The 27094-nt window shown below is 42.5% G+C and overlaps 1 protein-coding gene across 1 annotated transcript in view; it reads left to right on the top strand.

Annotated features, from left to right (window-relative positions):
• The window catches only part of MYO16 (myosin XVI), a 466166-nt gene that overhangs the window by 291838 nt on the left and 147234 nt on the right, over positions 1 to 27094 (top strand). Inside the window, exons 22-23 of the mRNA XM_026493590.4 lie at positions 8747 to 8899; positions 12757 to 12957. Coding sequence (XP_026349375.3) covers positions 8747 to 8899; positions 12757 to 12957 — 354 coding nt within the window. The remainder of the gene's footprint in view (positions 1 to 8746; positions 8900 to 12756; positions 12958 to 27094) is intronic.

Here is a 27094-nt window from a genome sequence, read left to right as displayed (position 1 = left end):
AGTGCTACTGAGGTCCTCTAGGGAAACAGACATTAAATAATGAGAGACTATTTTAATGTACTTTGTTGCACTAATATTGGGTTCTATTTTTTAAAAAGCAGTATGGCTAGAAGTCTTCTTGCAGGAGGGCAGGGTGCCTGGTGGGCTCGGTCAGTAGAGCGTGCAACTCGATCTCAAGGTCATGAGTACAAGCCTCACGTTGGGTGTAGAGCCTACTGAAAAATACATACATACATACATACATATAAGATAAAACTAAAAAAAAAAAAAAGAAGAAGTCTTCAGGTGACAGTTTTTAAAAAGCTAATTTTGAAGAAACCAAAAAATGAGGCAGGGAAAAGCAATTTGAACTGTACATTTAATAACATTTTCCCCTCCAAACTCTGTAACTTAAAAAATATTACCATTTGGTGTTATGGAAAGCAAGGCTCGGATAATTTAAGTAAGTCACAGAAGGACACAGCACGAGGCTCTGAATTCGGGACCGAAGCTGTGTGCCCTCCCCCCAAGTTCCGCAGGTGCTCTGAAGCCAGACGTAAATGTGGATTGTTACTGTCCATCTTTGAATGCTGCCTGCTGCCTGCCCATGAGGATATTTGTTTGTATTTCTCTAAGGACACAACAGCATTTATTCTATTAAATGTAGAAATAAAATCTTAGTAAATTTTGACATTCTTTCTTTTCCCCATCGTGGAGTTTTTCACCAAATCCTCTTACGATGTATAAATACATTAGAGAATGCAGGTGTATCTATTTTATTGCAGAATACCACCAGAATGATGAAAAGGAGATGTTACAGGACATTGAAAGAGGAATGAAATGGATTTGAAAATGTACATCAGATCACGTTAGACAAGAGCGCTTCGAGTTCTTGTAGTGATGACTAGCCAAGGAAAAGCCCACGTTTACAATAGTCAGTGTTCAGATCTAAAGCCCAAATGTGCTAACCAGGAATATAGATTCATGTAGTTTTCTGCTAATAATCATTAATAGCTACAAGTTCTCGAAGCCCTGCTGTGACTCGGATGCTTTTCCTGGATGATCTCGGACTCCCACAGCAACCCTCTGGGGAAGGCTTTGCTGGCCCAGCAGGGAACGTGGATCCGTGGCCCCAAGGCCAGCCCTCCGAGGGCTTGCTGTGTCCCTGTCCTTGCCACCTTGTGACCACTGTCCTGAGAGCTAGTTATTTATTCAGTGCCTCTTAGCTTTGCACTTAATCCTGGGTAATGACAACTATTTTAAAAAGAACCGATATTTCAATAGAAATTACATATTATTGTTTTTAGGCCTGCATTAACAAGTGAATATGAGAAGGCATATTGATTAAGCTGAGATTTGTTGCTAAACGCACACACACACACACACACACACACACTTATTTTTTGTTGGAAAGTATAGTGCCCGAAGCTTTAAAAGATGAGAATTTTGACCAGAAGTTATGTTTCCAGCAACTGGGCATGGCTTCTGTGTAAATGGAAGGATATATTTTATGGACAAGGTATCATACAAAATATCTCAAAACACTTTTTTTCTTTTCGTTTGTAGTTTCCAATTCTGATGTTAGTAGATGATTATATAGAATATGACAGTCGGTTAGGCCAATGGGTTTATTGTTGGCCGATCCCTTCAGTTAATCCCTCAAATCCCAGAACAGTGATTACTCCCATTAAAGGAGAATACAGGTATGAATTAGGCCCATTAGAATGTTGAATTTATTTTATGAGCCTGTGTTGCTCCAAGTCAGAGAATCAGTAAGAGAAATGTTGAGAAAGTGGTTTTTGCCTGAATAAAAACAATGTTCTTTTTTAAAGATTTATTTATTTACTGAGAGTGTGAGCAGGGCGGGGAGGGGGAGGCAGAGGGAGAGAAAGAATCTGAAACAGACTTCACTGCATCCAGAGCACGGAGCCTGAGGCGGGGATCGAACCCACAAACCTGAGATCATGACCTGAAACCAAAAGTTGGCTGCTTAGACGATGGAGCCTCCCAGGCGCCCCTGACTAGAGACAGTGTTTTTACGCCTGTGAAGTAACTTCCATCTACATTTGCTTAGAACCTCTTCTGCAGAGTTTAATTGTGAAAGTTCAAAGGGAAACCAGAGGACGTTTGCAAGGACGTTTGCTTTGTGTAGAAAGGTAATCCACCAAAGAGGAGTGGAGGGGCAGGGAGACTGGAAAGGGTGAAACCCAAGCAAATCCAGGGAAGACCTCGAAGCAGCGGCAGGGGCTTGGCGTGGGTGGGCTACCTGCTGACCAAGGCTCCCGGGCAGAAGAGGCCCAGCGTGCAGCGCCTACATGGTGCCCTAAGCCTCTAGTTGTACATGACATCAGAGTGTTGGCAGAGGCCCTGTGGTCTATCAGGTTGAGACAGATGGTGCTAAGAGAAAGTAAACAGACCTCCCTAAACAAGGACAGAGAGAAGAAAGGCCTCTACCGTAATAGGACATTCAAAGAAGGCAAAATGAATTATAGGCTTTCAAAGCTGAAACAAATCAGAGAGGTGCCATTCCCTCACCAGCCCCTGCACCTGCTGTTTTATAGATAATGTGTCAAAATTGGGAATGATTGATTTGTTGGGGAAAGAACATAGAGCAATCTGGCAAGCCCCGAGGCGTGCTTTGAAAAAGTAAGGTAGAGATTCACAGTATACTCAGCACAGGAAAGGCCCTGAGAAGTCCTGCAGAGAAGCCCATTAGCTCAGCTTAGCTGAGCTCAGTGTTCTCCAGTGGAGTTCTGATTTAGTGGTTTTGTTTGTTTTTTAGACAGTATCAATTGACATCTCAATTAGTGTTCCGCTACACACGTGTGGAAAATACAGACTGAGATCTGACATCATTCCTGCACCATCTAACAATATTTCATTAGTGTATTATAGACACATATCTGTATTAATTGAGAAACAAATCAGTAAATGGATTGTGTATGCTCTGTACTATCATCTGTTTCAGTGTATTCACCATGTCTACATATTAATATCACCTGGAAAGCTTTTAAATATGTCAGTGTCTGGGCCTCACTCTCACTTGATTGGCTTGGGGTCAGGCCGAGACATCAGCATTCTGTAAAAGCTCCGAGGCATTTGCCGTGCGCAGGAAGAATGCGAATCGCTGTCTCACGCCTGGGGCTCTGCCTTCAGCTGGAGTCGGCTTTAATTAACCTCCTCCTTTAATTCTGTGATGTAAATGTCAGGCTCTATTGTATTTTTGCTTCAGAGATATTTCACTGAGTAATAAAAATAAAGGGAGAACAGTTGGTGAAAATTTACTCAAGAAATTAAGTTTGTCATTAATACAAATGATAGGCCATCTGGATAAGCAATAATATTCTGTTACTAAAGAGTGTTTCCAAGGGGTGCATAATTTTTATTATTAAACCAGTTAGCAACGGCACTTAATGTACAAAGCATGTATTTTAATCAGAGAAGGGTGCGTGCTAATTAAGCAGTACTTAATAATTGCTCGTTTTCATCTGTGAATACTCACCTTCACTCACATTCAGGATACTCCGAGGAATACCCAGAAATTTAGTGGAACCCAATTATGATTCTGATGGATGATGTCAAAGTACTGAAGTCAATCATCTTCTCAGTCATCAGTGCAGGTTGATGCTTCTAGAAATGTAAACTAATTTGCCTAGAAACATCTTTCCCCGTATCTTTCTCTTGTTGTGTTTAATACACACCCACATATGCACCCACAACACAGCAGTCCAGTGAAGCCGAATCAGGAATAAGCAGGTTCTGGCCATGAGTGTGGCCACCATTTTATTGGTGGGATCCATTATTTTTTCCATTTTCAGCTCGGTGTCTGACATATGCTGTGTATTCATATTAGCTCCCTTAGCCACATTTACTGGCAATTTTGAAGTTCCTGCTACAGTGCTCTTTTTAGATTTTAACTTTGGTTCAAACAGTGGGTGCTGTAAACAATATAGAATCGGGAAAGGCAAACTGGTTTGGTAGAACATTGTGATGTACACGTTACTTCAAAATGAGTTTGAAAACCGTTCCAGTTTGAACTGTATATGCTCCCTGTGATTACCTTTACCACTCAGCGTTGGTCTTCTCTGCTAGAAACACCAAAACATTTCAGTTTCAGAGAGCACCCGTGTCATAAAGCCTGCGAGTCAAAAACCACTCCCCAGCCTACTCAGTTTTACACATCAAGCTGGAATTTTCCCTATGGGATTTTAATAAATGACTTCTTTTTTTCCCCCTCCAAATGCAAAGAACATGATGTACAAAACAAGGTTCGGATGTATTGTTCTGATCACCCCATGCCACAAAATGCCATTGGATCCTGCAGCTTAAAAATGTCGAGGCTCGGTAGAGAAGCTGATGTTTTATGGAGTCATCTTGACCAGGAGAGTCAGAAATCGAGTTGTTGTATCCAAAAACACAGGCCAGATCCTTTTTCTGGTAGCCGAAGTTTGGCAGATTACTTTAGGCCTTCCTAGGGGAGGAAAAAAAGGAAGAAAAAGATGTACTCTGACCCCCTCCAGCTCGTTCTTTCTTTCTTTCTTTCTTTCTTTCTTTCTTTCTTTCTTTCTTTCTTTCTTTCTTTCTTTCTTTCTTTCTTTCTTTCAGATTTTATTTATTTGAGAGAGAGAGAGTGAGAGCAAGAGGGCGAGAGAGATCAGGAGCAGAGGCAGAGGGACAAGCAGACTCCCCGCTGAGCAGGGAGCCCGACGTGGGTCTCAAACCCAGGACCCTGGGATCATGACCTGAGCTGACGGCAGACGCTTAACCAACTGAGCCACCCAGGCGCCCCCTCTAGCTTTTTCTAATTTTACTGTGGCTTCGATCACAATCCCACTTGGTACCACCATTTTGCCTGAAATAGTGGCAATTCAGCGAAGCCAAGACTCGGCACTTTTCAGTAAAATATTAGTTAAACAATAGCAATTGAAATGTCCGTAGTATAAAAAAACCTGCGTCAGTCAGACCAGCCAGGTGTACAGGGAGATGCTCAGCTGTGACGCATCCAGGGCATGAGGATTTAGTCAGGTTGTCATGGAAAGTAATTTTTGCAACTACAGACCGGCCGTCTATTTTGAATGCGAGATAAGAGAATTCTGTTCAGTGTGTTCGAGACATCCACATCTAAGTATCTGCAATTAGGGCATCTCAACCGAGGGGAGAGATCCATGTCCTGTAATTTGGTATTTCTTGTACAATAGAGAATCGGCCAGGGCTGTTCCCATTTTGGAATGCTTCATCGCACAGTAACGTAGTGACCGACAGTGACGCATCAGGCGTCACACAGCATCAGACATCTCCTTATTTTTCATGGCTTCCACCTTTGTCTCCTGAGAAATCCATTGCCTAAAATTACTACATTTAGGCATACTCTCCATAACCACTTTTAAACCACTTCTTTGGTAGAAGCTCGGACTGCTGAGATATAGAATCTATTTATGTGTTTATCTTAAATGATTTAATGTATTTTTTAATATCAAAAAGTTTGAAAAATGACAACTGTGTATATCACGTAATTAGAGTATTTTCCAGCAGTTTCATTCCATAACGGGAGTCATTTATTTTCCGTGCATTTACTGTAAATAGTTCACCCTGAATTTTAACAGTCTTTGGTAGCCTTGATTCATCTTTCGTAACAAAATTACTTCGGTATTAAAGGAGTGTAACACCTGATTAGATTGGGGGAACATCTCAAAATATTTTTTAAACAAAGTGAAATAATTTTTAAGATTTCCATTTTTCGTCTGCAACAACAATTTTCAGACATTTCTGGTTTTTGTTTATGATCAAATGAGAGCAACAAGTAAATGTATGACTTTCCTGGGGGTGCTGCTACTGTGGACAGAGGCGACACTGTTCTATGGAAAGGGTTTGTCTTTCCAGAATCACTTCTGGAAATTTAGACTCTGAAGAATAAGTTAAGCACAGATCTTGGTCAGCTGGTCTCACTTAGTTTTGACGGAACAAAGCAAGTGGATGGGGGTGAAGCTAGGCTGTATCAGGTACAAGGAAGGAAGTATTTTTCATGGGATATTTAAAGAATGAGTTCCGTCTCTTTCCTTGCCAGCTATGATGTGCAGACTTTATTGGTCCGTGTCCACATTCAGGTTGTTTTTGCCATAACAACCAAGCATGTTGAGCTAAATGTCTTACGTGCATGTTGTCACCTGGAGTGACTGGGGTTGCAATATTTTTATATTCAGAGAATTGATGAGTGAAAGTGAGGGTTTGTCTAAGAAAGTTTTAGGTTAAACATAAAGAACGTCCAATTTTGCCTGTATCTCATGAACTCTAGTTGTCAAGGGGTAGAGAGGAGAAGTTCTAGCAGCTACTGGCCGAATCAGATAGAAGGAAGAAAATTCAAGAAATCCCAGAGACCCTGGCCGGAGTAGCAGGAGGAAGAAGATGAGGCAAAGAGCAATTCTAAGTTTAAATGAATTGTCTCCAGTTCTTTAGGTTTTAAAGTAATTTCCAAGACAGCAGCAATGTGGCAGGGTTCTTATTTTAGTTTTAACTTAGATCTTATTTTGCAATAGAATGCAGTAGGAAAGCTTTTTCAGTCTACACACATTCATTTTATCACCAGATTTACAAAAGTGATTTTTTTTTTCTTTACTGTGAAGTCAGAGATGCAAAAACAGCTTTTGGAGACAAGGCAATAGCCCTGGACCATCATTTTCTGACGTGGAGCTAATAAGAACTACTTCTGTTATTCTTTGAGTATCCAGATAGGGTATTCAGATCTTATTTTTAATATAGTTATTCTTTAAACGTGTTATTTGGTATCCTTTTGTATTGATTATTTTCCACCTGTTATATTAGTAACAAAATATCAGTGTACATTCATTGTTGGAATAACTTGACTGCATTAGGTCATCTGAGCCCCTACCTTTTCTGCTGTCCAATCATGCTTTGGTCAAGGTAGCCCCATGCCCACAGTCCTGTCACTATGTCACCTGTTTCTGAAGACATTTGAGCTGTGTCTGCGCACAAAATTCTGGTCCTGGTAAGAAGTAAAGAATGGAACCTGAAATTACACCTTCGGTCTCGGGACAAACTCTCTCAGTGTTCCGACCTATGCCCTGCGCTGATAGGTTTGTTTCTTCCCTGAAACCTTTTCCTCTGAGACTTCATGTCTGTAGAATCCCATCAACTCCCATCCTCCCAAATAGCTGGATCTGTGAGAAAATGACTCTTTCTATGCACACGTTATTCTAGACCACGAGTAGCCACGCCCTCATGTGCAGGTGCAGATATCCATATGCAGAATTAAGGCATTCCTGGTGTTGGTCATTTGCAAAAGTGGCTTGGCCTGCTGATTGGAAGCTGGAACCCAAGGGGTTCTCTTATATGTCTGAGAGAGAAACCATGAGCTCCCAGTAGAGGGACAGGATTGTCTACGAAGAGCTCCCACTTAGCAGATGTTACGATGACACCACACTTGGAGAAGAATTTGGATATGTGCAAAAGAGAGCCCTAAGGTGGTCTTTCTTTCCTCCAGTGACTATTTTAGTCTGTGATTTACAAGATCTTTGGCATTTTCATTATATAACTATAGCACATTCGTATTACATATAATCCTAGATATTGTTTCCTTTGCAGATGAGATGTGATTTTCTTTTAAAAGCTTTTTATCAGTTATTTTGACTTATATAAATTGTTCATCTTTAATTAGTTTCAGTGAGTTACTGAATTCTAAATATTTCTAAGCAATTTCTGGATTTTGCCTGGTGTAATATAGTGGCTCACGCGTGCATGGCCTGTGAGACCGAGTGAGCTCATGAAGGACGTGGGTGTAGACAGAGAGGCTCGAGAGGCAGAAGGCCATGAGTGCATGGTGTCCTGGAAGACAGTGGAGGCAGCTTTCCAGGAAAGCAGAGGAATTACCATGAGGTAGTGCTGGGAGGTCAAGGAAAATGAACACCAAGAGTTGAACACTGGATTTGGGATGCACATGTCATTGGTGACTCCCACCAATGTGATTCTGGTGAAACATTGGGGGGTGGGCAACGGTTTTTTTGGAGTGGCTTCAACAGTGGAGAGGAGAATAATTAGAGATAATAAGGAAAGACAACTCCTTTGAGGTTTTCTTGCTAGAAAAGAAAACAGAAAAGTGAAAGGATAGCCTAGAGAGGAAGTGTAAGACTTCGTTTTTGTTAGACTTGGGGTATTTTATTGATTTTTAGTATTTTAAGATAATTTTTAAGATTAAGAAATAACATATTTGCTTCCTGGGGGGAAGAGAAAAATTGACAGTTGGAGGAATAATAGTTCTGTTAAAATAATTTCTACAACAGAGTCTTAGAGCAGTTATTCTTTCTGAACGAAACGCACGTTCTGTTGCCCATCATGGATACGTAACACAAGTGAGGAGGCCGGACATGTTTCTTCTGTCTCTGGGCCTTCCTGGTAAACCCACCTTTTATCCTCAGTTGTTGACTAGAGCCCAGATATAATTTCCTTTTGGAAATGTTTTGAGATACTCAACTGTATTTTAAACCCTAACTTTGTGAGTTAATGTTGTAATTATACTTGTAGTTTTTAACATACTCACTTTAAATTGAATAATCAGACCCAATGAAGTCAACAATACCAGGTGAAACTTTTCTCTTTGACTTCTCAAACAATCCTGTAATGCTTTATCTCAATAGACTAATTGGTGTGGAACGTTCTTGAGTCAATATGTCACCGATCTAAATGGTCATGGAACGAGTGGATGTGCATGGCCGTAATTATCCTTGTGAATTGTTCTCTTTCTCCCCCGCAATAGCTTTGTGTCAACATGACCAACGAGAAGGTGCACCACTACATCAATGACGTGCTTTTTCTACGCGAGCAAGCAGAGTGTGTACAAGAGGGAGTTACCATGGAAACTGCTTATTCTCCTGGTAACCAGACTGGAGTTCTGGATTTTTTTTTCCAGGTATTCATATAATATAATTAGATACTTTACAGGATTTAAATATGCTGAAGACAAAGAATTTTCTTTCAAGGGGCCTTAATTTTGAGATGGCTTTATATCTGAGAATTTACTGTATTTATTCTTTCAGAATTTTTTCAGAAATTTATATTTTCAGAGTCGATTTGGGAGCACAAGTTACCCTTTTCCTGAAGGGGCCTTTGAAGGATTATCAATTCATTGAAAGGACTAGAAATACCAGATCATTTTGTTATAAAAATGTTCAGCATTGGTTATGTCAATAAAACTCTCCTTTTGGCACAGTTACAAATGCTCAATGTACAAAATTAATATTTTATAAAACAATACTAACAAGATCATAGAACAAATTCAACAAGATCTTTTTATCTTCAAAGTTTGTAAATTAAGATATGGAAAAACATTGGCAGAAAAATATGTTTATGTACATATGATCTTAGAACATCTGCTGATGTCGATCCTCACCTTTATTATTTCTACCTTATAATGCAAGAATCTTTGCCTCAGTATCTCTATCATAAAAACAAAAATCTGCCATACAAACAGCAATCCCTCTGTACCAATGTAGGAAGACATGATATACGTCTATCAATAATATCTCTCAGACACTTGAACATTGTTTAAAACTGATACCTTTCAGCCATTGGAGAACATAGGCTGTAATTTTCTACCCTGTATTTCTATAAGTGTAGACTTGTAAATTTATTTTATACATTTACCTAGTATGTAGACTATTCTTGTTCCTCTTACCAACTTGTCAATCTTCTTTATTTTAATGACAGAAGAAGCCCTCTTCCTCAAGAAAGCCCTCCCTCATCATGACACACATGGTATATAACTTCTCTATGTAGGGTTTAAAAATGTCTTCAAACCGACAGCGATAATGTAGGGAACCATGTATGGGAAGCCTCAGACACCTGCTGCCCTCATTCTCGCTTGCTGCTGTATCCTTGACTGCTAACCAGTGGCCAGCAGAATGATGTTCTTTCTATGTCTTCCATGGCCATGACATTCTTTCTATGTCTTCGATGGCCATCCTTGAGATTTCACCATGGAGTGATGGTTATTTCAATGGGAGGACCCTCATCAGTAAGAGTTGGAAATGGGATTGGGTGTTTCTGACTGCTACTTCTCTTTGATACCCATAAAAATGAAAAGATGTATCAAGTATAGGGTGAAGCTTGGGTGTTTACCTACAAATTTGCAGATCTGTGTACTAGGCAGGCATACCCTACAGTACAAAGGAAGCTTATTGTTTCCTTCCTAGTACCCATAATCCTCTCCTGCTCAGCAACATCTGTGATTTTTGCTTAAGCCACATTCATATTTCAATGAACACGTATTTGTCTTATGTCCATGAACGGAGAGGATGGATCCAGATTCTGACCTGACTCTCTACGTGTCTAGTGCATTTTGTTACCCTGTCGGTCCTCAGTGCTTTCTGTTGTTGAGGTGAAATGGCATGCATTTCGTAGAACAATCCAGTCTCTCCTAAGCCCTCACTTCTGAAGGAATTGAAGACCATTTTTTATGACTTCTTCTTCAGAGGCTTCAGCAAGTTTCCAAGTCTGTAAGTTTGATTACCACTGTTCTTTCATGGTTTAATGTCAAACATACGGAAACCCTAATATGTACAAATTTAAAAACTTGGACACAATCCAAATTGTAATGCTTTAAAAAAATATCTTGTGCTATATGCAACTGGTAAATCACAGAACATTATGTCAAAAACTAATGATGTACTATATGTTGGCTAATTGAATTTAAATTTAAAAAATTTAAAAAAATAAATATTTGGTAGAATTAAAAAAAAACATCTTGTTGGTTTCCAACCACCTTATCCTTGGAAAACATCATTTTGCTTTTGAAGTAGAGCAGTTTGGCTATTTTGGAAGTGATCCCTTCCCTTATACTACTTGGGTCCTTAACTTTGGGTTACTGAAACACCCACTAGAGCTCTAAATTCCAGCCTCCAAAGAGGTCTGTCACTGCCTCCAAGACATGGATGCATTTGCAACACTCTTAACGAGCCCATTCACCCTTCCACTGCATGTCTGTGTGTGCTCGTGTGTGTGTCGGGGGATGTAAGTGTGACAGTAGACGGAGAGTGTCATGGCGTACTGCGCAAATGCGTAGGTGAGGAAGCAACTGCTGGTCTTATGGATCAGTATCTTACTCTTCAGCAAACAGCTTGTTATACATTGAAATGAAGAGTCTGATATCCCAAGGCAACCCACATGAGACCAGTCCTCTGCCAGCTCCTCACTGATTTTTCCTTTAGGGCCTCTCTCCATCCATGTTGTGTACCTATACTTTCATTTTTCACCTCTGGCTCTGTAGAGGGTCCCTGGTTATCTGAGAAGGTACCACACAGCGGACTTCCTTCACCACATCCCCTTATCAGATACATTTCTGTGTTGGTAACACAAGTCTCTGGAGGTGTTAGTGACCTAGGTCGTTCGCTGGGGTGCGTCAGCTTGCTTCTTGCAGGCCTACCCAATTTCTTCCTAGTGCTTCTTCCCCCTTTATCAGTCACTCTTCTCCTTCCTTCCTGGAGAGACTATCTGTCTGCTCATTCCAGAGATGCTCCTTCAGTTGCCAGATGTCTCACAAAGGGCTCCCCCTGGTACGTGAGCCCCCACCAGGCATGGGCCTTCCCATGGCTGCCACTGTCAACCTTTCTTCTCTACGGATGGAGCTGGAAGAATCTCAACTTTTGCAGCCCTGTGACAACTGTATATAGTCTTTGCATTTTCTTTAACATGAGCAGGAAACCCCAAAAGGCTGAAAACAAGTGAAATATTTCAGCCGCAACAACTTTCTGTTGGCCCAATGAATAACATGAAAGGCCTGTGGTGGTTTAGTTTGGTGACCTTGGGTCAAATACAAACTGAATGGCTATAGGGGTCAATAGAGATCTCTTCACTTCCTGCGAAGAATTATTTTATGGTATTCACACCTCCAAAAGCACACTGAGTTGATGTGAAGAATTCAGATATATGACAGAATGAGGTAAATAAGTAGTATAAATTACCTGATTTTTAAAGGTAGATTTGACACGTCAACAGAAGAACTTTCCTAGGGATGAAAAGATAAACAGCACAGCAGTGGGTCAAAGTTATTCACCTGATGTGTAAACCAGGTGGGTACAATGGTGTTCTGTGTGCAGGGAACGAACTGTCAGGGGTTGAGAAATTCTTTCAAGCAGCATTTTCCTTCACGTGAGATTAATTTTAAGTGGTTTCTTATATATGACTTTAGCTTCCGTGTTTGACAGCTATAAACTATCAGACTTCTAATTTGAATTTTACAAGTTATAGCTTCCAACTTCATTTTTTCCAGGTCTTAATATTGGAATATTATAGTCACTTCTACTTCCTGCTGAATAGGATTTTTCTACATTTTTTTATGACTCAGCATGATTGTAGGTTCTGTTTTTGGAGAAGTTACTCGACCCACCGTAACTATGAAGCAGTCGATGCGGGTTAGAGGTCAAGAAAAATTACACTTCTCCTTTAGTTGGAAATTTTATTTTTCTTTTTGAGATGAGAATATACTTTTTAATAACTCTGGTGTTTGAATGACATTAAAACACACTCTTTATGTATTCATCATCAATTATTAATCATCCAGCACTGTTTGGGGCCTACATTACATCAGAGTTTTGCTAGGTATTGGGGATACAATAGTGAGCAAACATAGGTGTGCATTAAAAGTAGACTAATTCAGTTTTTGAGTGCTTATATGAATATAATGAAAATACAAATGAGCATACACGTACAATAACAAACCCATCAAACTGAGTAATGGAAGAAATAATACTATCTCTTCTTGATTTTCAGAAGCCATCTGGATTTCTCTCTTTATTGGATGAAGAAAGTCAGATGATTTGGTCAACGGAACCAAATCTTCCCAAAAAGCTACAAAGTCTCCTTGAATCCTCAAACACAAATGCAGTCTATTCCCCCATGAAGGATGGGAACGGGAATGTGGCACTCAAAGACCAGGGCACGGCGTTCACTACCATGCACTACGCGGGAAGGGTAAGTTGAAAGAACGGCATGATACGGCATGTACACTAAGGGACCAAACGTCTTCAGGGCAAGCTTTCAAGTTTTAGATATTTTAAAGTTTATTATTTCAGTGAATGAAAGTTGGGTGAACAACCCACACAATTTTATTTTTCTGAGCTCTTTTATTTTAACCTGAGAAGGACTTTGCATCTTCAGAATGTGGGTGATAAAGCAGGTAATCAGATCTTTCCGTAATGTTCCCCAGATTATAGCATAATGTGAGCCAAAGGGCCTTGGCTTTAATACAGACGGCTCTGCTCTGAACTTCGGGATCCCTTCATTATCCACGCAGATATTGGTCTTCTGACTTTACTTGCCCTCAATGTAGTTTTTAGTATTAAATTATTTTTCTTAAAGCATGTCAACCTGAGTAAAGAAAGCTACTCTCAGCCCTCTCTCAGTTCCCTAACCAGCTTGGTAACATGTGCTTCTTTCTTAAACGCCTTCAAGGACCTCCTCTTACCTGTCTACAATACCTCACACCGCGTAGGCCCGGCTAATATCCCAGGCTTCTCTGAGCTGATGCCAGTCATTTTAGCCATGACTTGTGTCACAATCCCCGTGGGCAAAACCTCTGTTCATGGGACTTTTCTAATTCACTCACTGTCTCCTGCATTCCACAATCCTCCGGGCTCCCACTCCTCCTGCTCAAGCTTGAAATACCCACCTTGTCTTCTTCACAAGGTCACACGTATCCATCTTTTGATACTCAAATCCACGTTGCACTTACCTTCCATTCAGGCCCATCTATGGTTACTATCGTCCACCTTTGAATGTGTGGCCCCTGGGTTTCCCCCATTTGGCACTTAGCAGAAGTTGCCTGTTGGAGGGTGAAAGCTCAAATCCGCGTGTTTCAGGTCATTTCAGTCCATGTTCACCGAGACTGTACTAGATGCCAAACCCAGAGCATTAGACAATGATGAAGAAACCATATTTCTTGTTCTCAAATATCTCACTGTCAAGAAATAAGGAAAAGGCAAATTAACAAATAATTATGATATAATTTGCTTGTAATAGCATGGGTAATATTAACAATGTTCTGTATTACTGAAGAAGGAAGCAATCATTCGGCTCCCAAAGAAAGTGTAGAAATATTTTCTAGAGGAGGTCAAATGTGGCCTAGGAGCTCAGTAAGGATAAGAGGAAGGAGCATTCTGGTGGAGACATGGACGTGTGAATGGCACGTCCATCCCCCAGGACCCCGTTGCCTAGGACAGAATGCACTATCGCTGTTCAAGTGGAAAATAATTTGATATAGGGAAATAATAATCAGGAGACTCCAAGTTGAATATTCAGGAATGACTCAAAACCACAGCACAGGATGGGGCTTCCAACATCACTGTGGCCTCATCTTTGATCCGGAAGCTTCCAGCCAAATGGAGAAGCTGCTGCTCCAGGGACTCTCAGTTCCCGCCACTCACTGCTGACGCCAGGAACGTGCCATTCCCTGGCAGTCAGCGTGGAGAAGTCAGTGGTCCGTGACCGGGCCGGGAGGTCTCCACTGCCGGAGAAGACAAAGCGTCGTCCTGACATGCTTATGACACCCACAGGAGAAGCAGCAGAAGCCCGGCCTCCACCACGCCTACCTTCCGAAGCTTGAGCAGTAGTGCCAGACTGCTGGAAGCTTAAGAACACTCAGACGCTAGCTGCAAGGAAGTCTGGGAGTTTTCCCACCTTCTAACGTGTGCGCTGTAAGAAGGCGGCTGTTCCTGGGAGAGCTGTGGGCCCTTCTGCTGCGTCCACCCACCCTGTATTTGGGAAATGGTACAAGAAGTACAGTTAAGTCTCTAGAGATTGGCCGGAGATAAGTCTTAAAAAAAGCTTTTTTGGACCAAATCATGAATAAATATACACGTACTACTCAGGACTTTGTCCTCTCGACAGTGTTAACTCCCCAAATATTTCCAGACAGTGTGGGGGATGAAGTAAGGAAAACAGAGAACACAGGAGAGGTCGGACTGGGGGAGAGAGGTTGGGCAATGGAAACAACTCTGGCAAGAACTGCGTTTGGACATCGCAGAGGACCGCAGAGGCCGTGTTCTCGAGACGAGCCTGCCACGCTGACTGACGGGATGTCCCAAACAGGGAGGAGCCAGAGCCTGAAATGACAGGCGTCTCTCTCCCCTCTGTGGTTGGATGGTTCCAGTGCCAACCATGAGAGGAAATCCTGGAGAAGAGACAATCTGGAAGGAAAGATATTCAGTGTAGATGTTTTGAATTTGAGATTTTTAGTAGAGACTTCAATAGGATGTGACAAATAAAATAGGTTGGTTGTTTTTAGAAACATAGGCATATTTGTGGAAATGTGTATCTTGATAATTTCACTCAGGAAGAGCATGGAGAAGATGGAGAAAAGGAGTAGGAAATGGAATCATGAAAACCAAGAGAAAGGAAGGACAAATGGGGTCAGCAGGAGACACACCTGAATGGAACAGGTGGGCAAGGAGCACCCTGGGGGAAGTGGTAGTATATGGCGCCGTGGGCGGACTGAGCAGTGAATGGCCATGGAGACGGTCTTGGTGCAAGATTTTATACACACACACACACACACACACACACACACACACTCACACACACTCCCAGAGTGTTATTAACTTACTGACTACCTTTTACATATGAGAGATTTAGCCTTTAACATTTTTGATAACATTAGCAAACCTTCTAGTCCTGTATTCGAATTTTTAATCTGTATTTTCTTCATATTGAGCATTTATTAATTTATAGGACTTAATTGAAATATTACAGTAAGACATGGGTAGTGATTTTGGAAAACTCCTTTCCGATTTTCCTCTAAGCTTCATGGAAGCTGTCTTAAGTCCGTCTATACCTGACCCGCCTCGTAAGGCTGTTTGTATTGAATCTTGGAGATGTATCAGATTGTTCAATAAATGCTAATTGCATTAAACAGAATGGGACCAAGCTTTGGAATAATATGTTGTTTGTTAATTGTTTAAATGTTTGCTTTTAAAAATTATTCTAAAGCCACTTAATAGAATTTCAATTTCAGTTGTTTTTTTAAAAAACTGGGTGTTAATACGCAACTAATGACTCATCGAACTTTACATCAGAAACCAGGGATGTACTGTATGGTGACTAACATAATATAATAAAAAAACATTAAAAAATAAAATAAAAAATTGGGGGAAAAACAATGAATGGTTTGAATAAATACAATTATTTCATTGAGCTCTGATGGCAATAGAGCAGAGCAGAGCCAGTCAATTGATTAGCTGCCACGGAGCCAAACCCCATGGAATTATGAATTTTTCTGTAAAAGTGCCTTTATGTTTTAAGCAGGATTTTCCATAATTGGAGTCAATTTTGTGGTTTTATAAAAATCTTTCATTTCACTGAGATCTACTAATGAGTCTTAGCCCAAGGACTCCCTAAGGACTCATTCGCATGTTACAGTATAGATTATATGTAATTTGTGGCAATATGTCAAGCCATATGCCTTTCTAATCATCAGATGTAGCTACGTATATTTAATTTTGAGCTACTGCATTTTCAAGGAAAGCAGCATATTCTGCATCTTATAAATCAAGAGACATAGCAAAGAGCTAACTGGCTTAGGAACAGCATCCACGATCTATTTTGGACAGTAGTGTGAACATTCCCGAAGGGCCCTTTGGTGTTACAGCTGATCCCAGCGAAGAGCTCCGTGGCTCTGGGGTCCTTTGGTTTCTTTGTGGCCTCTTCCTTGGCCAGATGGATGGGGTAGAGTGTCACTCGGATTGCCACGTGCTCTTCTGTGACTGGGTTACCTGGTTTCGTGAGCGAAAACTTAGCTCTCACGGGAAGGATGATCATTGTGGCCGGCGATGAGACTGACACCCCGCCAGGAAGGACTGTTCTGCTCTGACTACGAGACCCCACCGTGCTTCTGACTCTTGTCTGGAGCAGAGGCTCCCAGGTCCTTTTAGAAATGTTTAAGCAACATTGTTTGAATTATAGCTGAAGATCGTTCCTAAACACGTTTGAATTTTTCATTACTCATAGGAGCCTGGCTTATTTTCCAATCTCCATTACAGAAATATTTTAAAGTAAGTGGGAAGAGGCTGTGTATGAAATATTAACAAGGTCTCATTAATGAGCGTGGATCTGAATTGAAGAAGGCTGAGGGGTGTTTTTGTTGTTATTTGTTTTAGCAAATTTTAAATCGTATATGGATTAGCTGCTTTAGGAATTGCTCTTAAACTTCCAGTGGTGATTTAAATGGTGGATACGCATTAAATCCAGAACTGTGTCTAATTTTATTGGCTTTTAAAATTAAGAATCTTGAAAGAAAGAAGAATTATGATTTGGAAAAAGACATTGGCTCTCAGGAAATTTGAATTTCCATTAAGGTGATTCTGAACTAACTCTAATAGGAAATAGTATTTTGAAGGTCCTAAATTTTAATGTGAGAAAAGAGAATAGATTAGGTGATACTAAGGCAATCTGAAGTAATAAAAATTAAATTAATGAAAATACAGGTCAAAGTAACAGTTTTAAAATATATGATACTTGCCTGTCTGACCTTTGTTGTCTGCTCGTCAGTTCTTTTGTCTGGAAGTTGTTTATTGCGATAATTTGGTTTAACACAAAGTGATTTTCTTTGGATCCCAGAGGAGCGTCCTGTATGACCGGCCTGGTTTATACAAATCAAGTTGGTGATATTGTTCTTGCCTGAGATGATGTGTCTATGTTTCAGCCTCCTTCTCTCTCCAAACCCTTAAATATTGCGGTGGGCTGAGTGGTGGATCCCCAAAAAGATATGGCCATGTGCTCATCTCTAGAACCTGGGAATGGAATCTTATTTGGAAAAGGGGTCTCTGCTTATGTAATGACGTCCAGGATCTCGAGGTCAGGAGATCACCTGGGATGATCTGGGGGAGCTCTAAATCCAAAGGCAAGTATCCTTCTGAGAAGGAAGCAGAGAGAGATTTGGGAGAGAAAAGGAGAACTTGCAAGCAAGGAGGCAGGGACAGGAGAGAGGCAGCCACGGGGCAAGGAGCTCTAGGGCCCCCAGAAGCAAGAAAAGGCAGGAAGGCGTGTCCCCTAGAGCCTCCGGGCATATAAAGATGCCCGATGTCAGGGTTCTGCCCTCCAGAACGGTAAAAAACCAAATTTCTCTTATTCTGAGCAAACCAGTCTGTGGTCACGTGTTACCGCAGCCCCCGGAACTGACACGTGTCCATCGACTCAACATGTACAGATCGGAAGAGAAAGGAGTGGTTCTAAGTCACAACGTTACGGGATTTCTTTACCACATGAGATTCATTTGAAAGCGACCCTGACATTTCTCCACCTCTATTGTTGCTCCTGTGATTTGCTTCACGTGAAATACCCCTTTCCTATCTTTCCAGACCTTATCCATCTTGGGACCAAATTCTTGGCCTAATCCACATTTCATTGATCTCTCCCTTCCCTAATTGGTAGTGATGTCTGATGCTTGTGTGGCATTTTCTGATTTACGACGTGCTTCTGAGGCCTTGTGTATAATCGTTGCTATGTCAGTTTTCCCGTTAAGTAAGCCTTGGTGACGTTCGGTGATTCACCGAGGATTGAACGGCTCTGCATGAGTCTCCTGGGGGCGCCTTACCAAAGTTCCACATGCTGGCTGGCTTGAAACAGCAGAGACTTACCCACATTTCCAGAGGCCAGAATCCAAAATCAGGTGTCAGCAGGGTTGGTTTCTTCCGCGGAGTCTGAGAACTCTGTTCCAAGCTTCTCTCCTGGCTTCTGGTGGTTGCCAGCCATCAACGTTGCGTGGCTTGTAGACGCAACTGCCTCTGTCTTCACAGATCTCTGTGCCCTCCTCTTCTTTGAAGGGACCAGGCATTGAATTTAGGACCCGCCGTATCCACTATGACCTCATGTTATACAAGGACATCTTTGAAAGATCTTATTTCCAAATAAGGTCATGTTCTGTGGTTCTGGGTTGGCATGAAATTTGAGGGTATGCTATTCAACCCACTACGGGGCAGTAGGTCACAATACCGTATTTCACTTTCCATTTTGAGTACCACATATTTCCCCATCTCCACCACACTGGGTGTGAGATTCCTCAAGTATTTGTTGTCTATAGTCGTAGAATCCATGTGATTCGGTGGAGAAGCTCTGTAGGCCCGTGGGGACTCCGTCGCCAGGACATTGAGGAGGACCCTGACCCTCAGTTGCCACATCTGAAAAGTCTGCAGTTCAGGGGAACATAATTGTTAGCCTCATCAACTTGTTCTGAAGGGCACGTATTGGGCAAGAAATCAAGGCACATATGATTCTTTTGAGATGTTCTATCAAATATGAGTCATATTTCCCCCGACAATAGCTGAAGGTCTCTCCAGGCAGAAGTACCACTGTATTTGGCAAGATTTGAACTCATCAGTAACAACTATTGAAGACTAGAGAGTATGTCAGGGATCAACTGGCTATATGTTCAGGCGAGAATATTAGGGGCCCAATTGACTTACTTGAATTAAGTGATTGATCAACATCCTTCATTTGTTAAAAAATAGATTTGTTCATTTTTATATCTTATTAATGTGCCCAGTGCCTGAAGCAAAGCTTTGTAAGTCATGTTAGAAAGTTTATTTTTATTTCTCATAGCATAATTATTATCATTTCAGCAGGTGATAGGGAAAATGTAACCACCAGAGTTATAATATAGTATTTTCTTATTATTGTGCTTGAAAAACTTCAGTGGAAGATGCAGGAAGAGATATTTCTCTATACGTGAAAATTGTAATAATAGAAGAGAAAACATTGAGATAATGTTTTAACTTATGTTAATTTTTTTGCTGAATATACAGGTTGTTTCATGTTAAGTAGCTCTGCCTTGATCTAAGAGAATTTTTGTAAAAAATTATGTTCTTTATCATTTAGCTTTATGACTCATATTTTAATGGAGCAAAGAGGTGTGTGAAATTTTACTGCAGATTTTAGAAGATCCTTACCATTATTGTTTGCCTGAAGGATATGAAAGCATTCTCTGCAATTTCTTTACCACATATTCTGAGATGTAATTTTATGACAGTTTGAAAATGTAGTGCACCTTTATATAATGCGCTTGTAGATGGGTCTTTCTGTGGGTGGATTTTGATTGTTTTCATCAGGATTCCTTTTTCCGTCCCCCAAACTGCATCCCCGCGGAGCACGTTGTAATCCCAGACACAGAGGCCTTGATCATTAGTGTTCATGTCGCTGACTTCCACAGGCCTTTATGAGAACCATATTACTAAAACATCGCTGATAGAAGTCATGTGGGGGAAAATGATGTTACTGATTTGTGGCCAGTCTATAAAACGTCTGATTTTTTTTTTTTCCTTCTCCTTGAATAAGATCTACTCCCGTCACTGGATAAACGAAGTCTGAAATTTATCGGTTGAGGTTGCTGTTACTCAGATCTGAGAAGTAGAGACACTGCAGTAGATTCTAGGAGATGCACTGATGACAGCAAGCCTCTTTGCCCCTCAGACGTATTTACATAACACGTATGCAGAGGCAATGGTGGCCTGTTCACTTTCCCAGTTCCACCTGCACCACGAACGCCTTCTGTAGCTTGTCGACTGGCCCTCACCTCGGAGATCTGTGGGAGGCACGATGTGCCCAAGAGATCTCGGAAAGTGAACCTTTAAATCAAAAGAAAAAGGAGATGAACTAATCAATAGGGAGCCTTCCATTTATTTCTTTTCCTTTTCTCTAGGCAGAATCCCCAGACATAACAATGAATTCTGTCTGGTCAAGCCAAATGGATACTATTAAAGGTTATTTGACAAAGATATCTTGACCCACACAGAACGAGTTTAATTTCCATCTGTATTTGCTCACCTCTTGGGCAGGATCCTGGAAAAATAAAAATTAACTCCACAAGGCCCCTGGTGCTCTGTTGCTCATATCAATTGTGCCTCTGGCGTAAATTTCTGTAGGAGACCTGATGAATGTTTCCTTATCCAGAGTTTTGTTTGGAAGAGAAAATGCAGGCTCTCATTCAGGGAATCTTGCTGTTTCTTAGAGGATTTAATAGGTTCTGTTATCGCCATGGACCAACAGAAAGTTGTAAATAAGGAACTTCAGGGTTCTTGGAATATTGATATCTTATTGTTAGTTGATTTTTTTTCCCTTAAAAGGAACCAATGAGGCATATTCATAAATTTCAGATAAGGCAATCTCAAGGTAATGTTTATATTCAGATGCTAGATAAGGACCCTTAACAATAATACTGTGTGCTCCTAACTTTTTTTGTTTATTAGTATTTATAACGTAAAGTGAATGAGAATGAAAGCAAGCAATACTGTTAGATAGAATCGCTTAATGGAAAAGTAAAAAGTAGAAGCCTCTACCTATCAGTATTGATGGCTATAGAGAGATCAGTTTACCACTACACATGAAATTGAGACTCTTTTTAGCAAACCTCAGATAGAAAGCTGAAACCACACATGAAAAATTATCAGACCCGTGTATATTTGCCTGAAGATGATCTTTCATTTCTTTTCCTAAAATCCAATCTTTACATACATGCTGATGTGATGTCTTATATTCGAGAAGATATTCCAAAGTTTTGGGTTTTTATCACCTGGCAATCCCAACCACCTCTTTTCTAGGAATCGTATTTTGCATCACGTGAAAGGGATTATAAATTTGACTGATAAGTGAATTTACTTCCATTCCATAAATATCGATGTTTCCCAGTAGAGTATTTTATGTCTCCTGCTGGGACTTTATATACCCTCAAGATTCCCTTTCCTGCATGACATGAGTCCTGAAACTACAGTCTGTTTGTCTGTGGGCTTCATGCCTGCATATGTGCTTGTTAAGATCTCTCCTTGGCTGATATCGTCAGCTCGGCAGATCCAGAAGCCAACTGCACCCAATTCCCAAACCACCTCCCACGCGCTCTCTCTCCCTCTCAACTCGCTTCAAAAAAGTAAAGCAGTGAAACTGATTTCCCGTATTTGTCCCACTTTTCGACGCATGGTAAAATCAGAAACCCAGTTAATTGCCAAATACTAGCCCCCCCCTCCCCTCCTTAGTCCTGAATCCAAACGCTCCCTCCCTGCCCTGGGACCCTAGTTCACAGCCCCTCGCTCACAGCTCTTGCCACCAGCTGGCCAAAGAGGCTCAGTTACCAATTAAGGAATGAGTGAGCAGTTTTACTTAAAAGTGTATGAACTGCCTCTGCTCCATTGATCTTTTTGTTTCTCCAGTAACACTGTTCAAAGTTAAAGGTGATTATCCTGATTCCACTTGTTAATTACAGACGCACTCGGGGCCGTGATGGCAGCTGTCCTTATCAGCTGCTCAGAAACCGCTCTTTTAAGCAATTTTGCCACCAAGCCTCTGTCTGCCTGGTAGAAGAATAAATTCCCTCTCCCTTCTAAAGACCAGCTCTTCGAGATCATTTTCACACTCTTGTTCTTCATGTACCTGGTAGTTGAACAAGCAACTCGGGGGATGTAATCAGATTCAATTTTATTTTTGGCTCACACTGCTTTTTAAAATAAGTTCAGCAGAGACAGTCCTTTCCTTGGAACCAGATAAAAACCCAGGCAGCTCCCGTGATATTTCTGGTCTCTGTCCAGTAATAGGACGTCCTTCATTTGCTTTCGTTGGCACTCAGACTCAGTTCAGTAATGAAGAACTTCTCGTCCTTGTTAATAATCATCGTTACAAACCTCACTGAAAGGTGGGGCCCCCTTGCCTCCACTGCAGAGGTCGCTGTCCATACAGAGGCCTCGGGAGTCCTGTTTTCTCTCTTTGCTTGAGCTGCGTGGTCTCACATCATCCCAGGGGTTTCCCACAAACGGTGCCTTTCAGCGTTCAGGGCGCGCTCTGCCTGGGTGCTTTCGTGGGTCCCCAAGACACGGTGCCCCTGCCTGGGTGGTGCTGACCCTTGGGGCTGGCTGCTCCCCATGGCCCCGGTTGGTGGGTCCATTCACATAGACTCTCTGCCCTGGGCTCGGTCCTGCCAGCCCCAGGTCATGCCCTGTTGGCCAGGATGTCCCAGAACTTGGACTTGGGGACCACATGAGGGGACTTCACCACGGCCTTTGTAGTTCATCAAAAACCGTCTACATTCTGGGCTCTGCACTTGCAGAAGCTGACAGGAGAGTCTGTCCCACTGCAGCACGGGCTGTTCCTGTGCCCACATCTGCCCCTCACCCGCCCGTTTCTGTTTTTGTGCTTCTCAGTGGAGTTAAACACCAGCTTGCGATGTCTGCCTAAGTGGTGGGACAATGTCAGCGTATGAGAGGGATCCCATGAAGCCCCTTCCCACTTGGTTTAGGGGACGGGGGTTGGGGAGGGGGAGAAGCTGTGGAAAAGCATTTATGGCCATATTTGCATGCTTTATAAAGCAACTGTTGTGTCCTTGAACTAGGTATGAGAGCAATAGACCCATAGAGGTAGACATGGTTATAGAAAGCAATTACAGTAGATTGATAGATAAAGCAAACGTGCACACACACACACACACACACACACGGACACACACACACGGACACACACACACACACGGACACACACATCAAATACCCACGCTGCCAGAAACTCATGAAAGCTCTCTATGCTATCATCTGGGAGATGCTAAAATCCCTGATTTGTCATTGAAGGTGGCTCCCTTTATTTTTTTTTTTTTAAGATTCTATTTATTTGACAGAGAGAGCGAGAGAGCACAAGCAGGGGGAGCAGGAGGAAGAGGGAGAAGCAGCGTCCCCGCTGAGCAAGGAGCCTGACTCCGGGCTTGATCCCAGGACCCTGGGATCATGACCTGAGCCTAAGGCAGACGCTTCACCGACTGAGCCCCCCAGGCGCCCCCAAGGTGGCTCCCTTATAGAAACTTTAACTTTTAGCACTTCAACTCTGTGGAAATACAGATTTCCATATTAGAACCACACTGTTTATGCGATACTATAATTAGCAACGTGGTTCGTCCTCAGCTTACTGCCCAATGAGGTAGAATGGGCACACTGTTGAGACCCCCTCATCCTGATGTTTGTAGCATGGACGGTCCCTAGATCAGCACGATAAGAGTGAGAACAAAGGAGAGGAAGGTGCTTGCTGTCTAAGGAGTGAATCTCTGAGTGAGGCCGTAAAAGCCCCCCCGCCTCCCCCAGAGACTGTGACACCAGGGCTTGGCACTCCGGGGCTTCTCTGTTCACTTCCCAGTTTGCCCGAGGAAGGTCGAGAGCTGTCATGTTGGGGCTCCCAGCCTACACTGCACTCTCTGCTTGTTCTCCTCTAGCCCGTGAGTCTGTGCCGCCCTGCCCGTGTGCTGGGACCCATTCTGCTCTCTCCGCCTGAGTCATTTTATGGGCACAGCTGAGCTCTCCTATAACACTCACTCTTTCTAGAATGACAGGTTCTCGTTGCTTTGTCTGCCGCCTCCATCAGCCCCTTCCAGGCCCCACGTCGTTCTCTTTGCTTTCCTCTTTACCGTCAAGAGCTTCCTTCGCCTTCTTCGGCTGTTCTGCACAGTGATGAGCCCAGTGTCTCTCCCGGTCCTTTCCCGAGCTGTCAGCACGAGACACGACTAGACAAAGCGAGCTCCTGGGAACGGTGGAGGTCAGTCAGGGTGCCATGTGGAAAGCAGGCTGCACCAGATTTTCAAGGAGGAGGAAAGGAGTACAGAGAAGTTGAAGAGACAGACAAGGGACAGTGAGGTGACCCAGACACGTGTCCCAGTGGAAGCACCCCCCTCCTCTAAGGCTGGAGAAAGGAAGGGAAGAGGAGGAAGCTCTGGGGTGAGAATGGAACCCATATGTTGGAGAGGAAAAGAGTCTCCAAGAATCCTACCCTCTGGTCTTCTGCCCAAGGCCCCTGCCGCAGCCCAGCTGGATGGCTGGGTCCGAGCACCACGGGGCGGTCAGGGCAGGGACACTCCGGCCAGCAGACAGTGTATGTAGATGGGACAGGACATTACTAAGCACGATGTGTGGCCGGTCCTTTTTTTTATTTTGTAAAGTGCGTGCTTAGACTTGGATAGGGTTAATAGATGATAGATAGATTAATATTGGCTATCTCTGAGAAAAGGAATTACAAAAAAAGAAAAAGAAAAGGAATTACAAGTAATTTTTACTTTATTTTTTTTTAAGATTTTATTTATTTATTAGACAGAGATAGAGACAGCCAGCGAGAGAGGGAACACAAGCAGGAGGAGTGGGAGAGGAAGAAGCAGGCTCATAGCGGAGGAGCCTGACGTGGGGCTCGATCCCATAATGCCGGGATCACGCCCTGAGCCGAAGGCAGATGCTTAACCACTGTGCCACCCAGGCACCCCTAATTTTATTGTTTTCCCAATTTTATAAATACACATGTATTGTATTTTATAAGGTGTCTGTAAAATATAAAAATATTAGAAAAAGACTTGCCCTAGCCATTTTTCTTGATTTTTTTTTTTCCACATGTAGTCTTGGAACCCTGATGATGCCCTCAATCCGATGAACATGATATTTAGTAACCTTGGCTATTAGCCACATCAGAGGCAGTTCGAAAGTCTAAGTAGATGGTATCTACCCGTGCCCATTTACTGTGTGCATACGTTGCCTGTTCCCATTCCCTTAAAATAACTTCCTGTATTGTGGGCTGTGCTGGCGAAGTCACCAGACTTTAGTGGGAACTGACCTTGGTGAACTTTACATTGAATAAATAAGAAACTGGCTTCCAGAGAAGCCGATGATGTCATGCCCACAGCTAATGGTCACGATCCATGTGTCCTAAGTGTATTTTCGGTTGGCAGGTGGAAACTAGGATAAGAACTCTTCTTTATAACCCTGGGTCCGTTTCTCTTTCTACTGCAGCAAACTTTTATTCATTTTATGTCCCCAGACTGCCAGCACCGTTTATAGCTTACACAGGGTACCCCAGCAATAATCAGGGTTGTTTGAAAAATGCTGGATTCTATTGCTACTGTCTCAGGTGCAAATATTTGAAAATCCTCTCTGAACAGCTTTTTAGAAATGCTAACTCTCCTCTGGAAAAGGGTTGACGATGTGAATATAATATAGTGTAGGGTCATCTTAAACTTATCGGCAGTTTTTAACTATGCCAATATCTCCTTTTATCATTGGACTGTATCTACAACGCCCAGGAAACACTTCTCTGCACACCTGTGGCTGGGCTCCCTCGCTCGCTGCCAGCATCCCAGGGAGGACAGAGTTCACTGAGCAGCCTACGCGGCGTGCTGGTACCTGGAGCCGCGATTCTCATCCTTGCACGTGCACCAGGATCAACTGGGGAGCCAGCTAGAAATGCAGGTTCCTTGGCTCTACTCCTAAAAATGATGATTAAAGAGCCAGGAGAATTCTAAAGCGTGTGCATGTGTATTAAGCCCTAGAGAATGCTTTCTTGCAGGTACTCTGTGAAGCATGTTTTCAGAAACGCTAAAGGTATTAGCACACAGTAGGCGCTCATGTGAGCACACATTCCACAACCTTGCATGGCCTCCTGCTGCGTGCCAGGCGCCCGCAGGGGGACCGCACTGTAGGTGTAAAGAGTACACGGAGCCCAGCTGGGCGACCCCAGCACCATCCCTATCAAAGGGCATGAAGCCAACTGCCCTTGCTGTCAACTCAGGGAGTGAAAGCCAGTGATGGTGGAGGGGGCTCTCTCACCTCTGCCTTCCGTTTCCTTGGTGATCAACCAAGCCCGAGCCTGACACCCTTAGTGAGAAGGAGGAGGTTAGCGTTTCATAACTTTTCTTTGTGGACCTGGGAAACGAGGCAGCTTGATCAAGTGTGATTCATAGCCATGGGGAAAGCTTGATTTTACCTATATAGCTAACCTAATCTATCTTTTGATTGTGTGCATTGCAGTCCTGGAGTGTTACAGCAAGGACTTCCGGGAAAACAGCACCCCCGCACCCCCAGCCCTGTCCCTGGTTCACCCACACTCCTCTTCCATGGGCCCCTAGGCCGAAGCATTTGCATGGGTCTTGCTAACTGCTGAAACACAAGCAAAATGCTAAGTTTCATTTGGGGTCTTTTCATGGAGCAGACTCATTCCAAAGGAATCTTTGAATCCATAGACAGCTTCCTAAAGCATGGGAATTGGGCTGTATGCATATAAATGTCTCCATTACATGCATGGGGGACGCCGCCACTGAACACATGAATCCTATCTTCCAGCCCTC

The sequence above is a fragment of the Ursus arctos genome, unplaced genomic scaffold, assembly GCF_023065955.2.
Source record: "Ursus arctos isolate Adak ecotype North America unplaced genomic scaffold, UrsArc2.0 scaffold_10, whole genome shotgun sequence".
Classification (NCBI taxonomy): Eukaryota; Metazoa; Chordata; class Mammalia; order Carnivora; family Ursidae; genus Ursus; species Ursus arctos.
Note: the sequence above shows the minus strand (reverse complement) of the source record. Positions and strands in the feature narration are given on the sequence as shown.